Raw genomic sequence first — 4,014 nt, 5'->3', positions numbered from 1 at the left:
ACTTTATCATCACTCTTCATAAAAGCTAGCATACATCCTATGTATCACTTAGGAATTCGACACATGTGTCTTTCTCAAAGACAACTTGATTATAATATTGATTTCATAAGATTTATAAGTTACATTACTTGTTTATGTTACTAATTTGTCTTAAAATCATTAATATAATACTTATGCCTATTTAGGATTGCTTTACTTTTTTCGTAATAGGAATTTGTTTTCTTACATATATACAACCTTTTGTATGAGATTCTAGAAACATAAATCATTTAACTGAATAAGGCAACAATTGTGTAATATTATTAAATGAAATAATAGCAATCATTATTCTAGAAAAAGAATTAATAAGAATTATTAAATTCTTAAAAGAGAAGCCAAAACTAATAACTAAATTAAATGGCAACAATTGCCTTCAATCTAGTTTATTCCTTCTTTTCAGAATTAGAAGCTTGTTCTTGCTTCTTATCCTTTAAAGCAGCAAAATAAACCTTGCAACTCCATGTGCTTCCTTCCCACAATGGTGACACTTTCCTTTATCCTTATTGACACCTCCAATAGCCTTTAAGGATTTCTTGGGCTTTCTTTCCATTTTTCTTCTTAGACATACTCTTAGCATTCTTAGAAGGTTCTACTATTAGACAACTCCCATTTTCCTTTTTATAGTGCCCTCCATAGTCTTTAACATATTAATAAGTTCGAGTATCGTAGTATCCAACTTATTCATATGAAAGTTCATAGAAAAATACAAATAACTATCTAGTAGAGATTGCAAAATTAAGTCTATATTTATTTCATGATCCATCACAGAACCAAGACACCTAGATGTTCAATATATCCAAGCATCTTTAGTCCAGTGCATTCATAGATTCACCTTCAACCATCTTGCATCAGAACATTTCCTTTGAGGTCTCACACCTTTTAGTCCTTGACTGCTCATTAAACATTTTTTTCAAATGTAAGATGATAGTCTGAGCATCTATATTCTCATGTTGTCTTTCTATTTCAGAAGTCATACTTCCTAACATCATACAAACAACTTGGTCATCATCTTCTTGACAGTTTTTGCACTCTTGCACCACCTCCTTGGATGCATCTACGACAGGGAGACACAGTGGAGGTGTGTCTAGTCCATAAAGGTTATTTTCTTGTTTGAGAACAATTCTCACATTACGAAGCCAATCAAGAAAGTTCAGCCCAGTAAGCTTGTTGGTGTCAAGGATACTATGCGAAGATAGATTACCACTCATCTTTTCTTACAACCTTCCAATATAAACATAAACAAATATAAGTTAATTTATACAAGTAACTAGTAAAGATCTTGCAACCAGTTACTTAAGCTCCTGCTATTTTCTAATACAAATTAGTAGCCCTCACTATCTATTCGGGATGCTAAAAATTTAGCTATCCTAGTAGGCTAGAATCCCATCTATTTTAATATGACCTTTAGTGACTCAAAAAATCATATTAAATTAAATTAGGTAGACAACTATTTATAAATTGTTCTCTATACAACTTCTAGATCAATTAGGTGACAACGGCATTTGTCTAAACATATTTTATGATGTTCCAAACATCATATATGTTTCACCTAATTCATGCTCTATCTTCATATAGACATGAGTGACTCATCCGATTTATATAAGATAGTTAAGTAAGGCCCATTAATTAAAATAGAGAACATGCCTTGGTAATAGGCAATCTTGATTGACTCAATAGGATAAGGTCCCATGACATATTATATTGGGCAATGAATTCTTTATTGATAACTTATTACCTCAATATGACTCTTACTATACCCAATGATTATCTCTTGAGGACTCCATGGATAGGAGAAGATAAGATAGTATCAAAGTATAGTAATCCTCATAGAAGATAATACATTGTTATCTAAAGTCTAAGGAAGATATCATAGGATTATTGTCCATGGACATTTCAGGTAAATTGTATATGGACTACTCAGCGGGGTCATGTTTAATGAACTTGTTTTTGTAACAAGCACCCATATGCTTATCTTAGAATACCTATTCCTCAAACTTGTAAAACAGATTGCTTACTTCATAAGGAAGTTATAATGTATTATGGTAGTTGATATGCATCATTTTATACATATTTACATGCCTAATTGTTTACATTTTTGTGCATAGTTATCTTGTTTTATGCCAAAATCACTTGTGTTTTGGTTCCTTTCACGTTTCAGGTCATTATCCAGGGACATTATCAGTAATCGAGGGAAATACATGCAATTACAGACCATAATCCATCAAATTAAGCAAGGACTAGCAATCCAAGGTTGAGCACGTCCTACACTCCGGCCATGCTGAACCATCAAATAGTTGCCCTTCAAGAGTGCCATTTTGGCACAGTTTCTGAAGCCACCATGGCCTCCACCATGTCCCGTGGTGGCTCAGCACCGGCTAGGGCACGGCTAGGAAGAAGTCAGCAGATGCGGAATGTGGAGCCCAGCATGGCCTGGACTCTGCCTGTGCTGATCAGCACGAGCTTGACCACGGCCGTGCTGAAAGATTTATATAGGCAAAAATGATTTGTTGAATTAAGGTTTATTTTCTAACTTGATTTCACCTATACAAGCTTAAACCGTCTTCTTCCAAACTTCAATACTCGACCTTAGAACATCATTTCATCTATTGAAGGAAGGATTACAATTGTTTTAACATCAAATTGAAGACCAAGACAAGATTTGGGAGCATTTAAGAGGCAAATTAGGGTTTACTATTATGAATTAGGAACTTAGATCCAACTTGAAGAAGAAGGGTGTACATGCCTTCAATTTACTTTTCTGAATCTATTCTTTACTTTGTGTTGCTTATCAGTTTGAGTAACTAAATTTGTCAAACCTATTGGGGTTCCTATATTGTTGGATTGATTTTAATGTTTGTGAGATTTTGATTATCAATGCTTGTCTCTTCTTGCTTTCATTATTAATGAGAAATCACTTTATTCATGAGACGTTGTGAGTTATGGTATTCAGATTGCTTCATGTAATTGAGAAATTCATTTAGTAATTGGAAATTTGAATAGCAAGAACCGGTTAATGATCACTTAGAGATAAGAGTAATTGACTAGCCAGATTAAGAATTAACAAAGCTTAATAGAGGTGGGTTAAAGCTTAATGCTAATCGAATAATCAGTCGTTAGGAATAAATTCCAACTTTAGGTTATTATGTTTAGGAATTCGGTTATCGAGAGAGAGAGACCGAATTCAGTTCAGAATTCGTCCACAGGTAATTGCAATTAGTAATCAATATAATCTTTATCCTCACTAAAATCCAACTAGCTTAGGTCCCCTAGGGTTTGCTTTCTCCTTCGAGTGTTTTCCTAAATCCTTTCAGATTATTTGACACTTAGTTAATCGTTTGTTCATATTTAATCATAGTAGAATACTTTATCGATTTTATTTAGGTTAGATAACATAAGACGATGCAGTAAGTCTAGGATCACCATTTGTGCTAGTCTGTATCGATAGGTTCACTGCCTTAGATTTTAGCTACACAAATAGCCTATCAAGCTTTTGGTGCCATTGCCGGGGAAATTTTTATGTGAACTAGGGTGAATTTGTGTTTTTTTACTAATTTAGACATTTCTATTTTCCTTGTCCTTTCAATTTTTTTATTTATTCTTTAGTATTGTATTTATTCTTGTGTTCTATGGTTGTTGTTTATCCATTTCAGGTAGTTTATGACCAAAAGCTCTAATCCTACTCATAGACCCTCTTGCTTGAACGAGTGATCCTCCATTTGTTCAGGAAGCGTATGCAAGAAGAAGAGGAGGCGCAGAAAGAGTTTGAAGCTACCATGAATAGACCAGTAGGGATGGGGGACAACAATCGGGCTGCGGATGAAGCCTGAACTATGTAGGAGTTTGCTAGACCTTCTCTTGAGGAAACACAGATGAGTATATTGCGACCACTTGTGGCAGCCAACAATTTTGAAATAAAGCCAAATGTGATACAAATGGTGCAAAATAGTGTACAATTTGGGGGATTGCCGAGCGAGG

At 34.4% G+C, this 4,014-nt stretch overlaps 1 protein-coding gene across 1 annotated transcript; it reads right to left on the bottom strand.

Moving 5' to 3' along the window:
• Positions 1 to 887: 887 nt before the first annotated feature.
• On the bottom strand, positions 888 to 1,247 carry LOC125369798. The gene has a single exon (XM_048372987.1). It carries the CDS (start codon positions 1,245 to 1,247, stop codon positions 888 to 890), a length of 360 nt encoding a protein of 119 aa, XP_048228944.1.
• Positions 1,248 to 4,014: the final 2,767 nt, after the last annotated feature.

The sequence above is a fragment of the Ricinus communis genome, chromosome 1 (assembly GCF_019578655.1).
Source record: "Ricinus communis isolate WT05 ecotype wild-type chromosome 1, ASM1957865v1, whole genome shotgun sequence".
NCBI classification, from domain to species: domain Eukaryota; kingdom Viridiplantae; phylum Streptophyta; class Magnoliopsida; order Malpighiales; family Euphorbiaceae; genus Ricinus; species Ricinus communis.
This window is presented reverse-complemented; position numbering and strand designations above follow the sequence as displayed.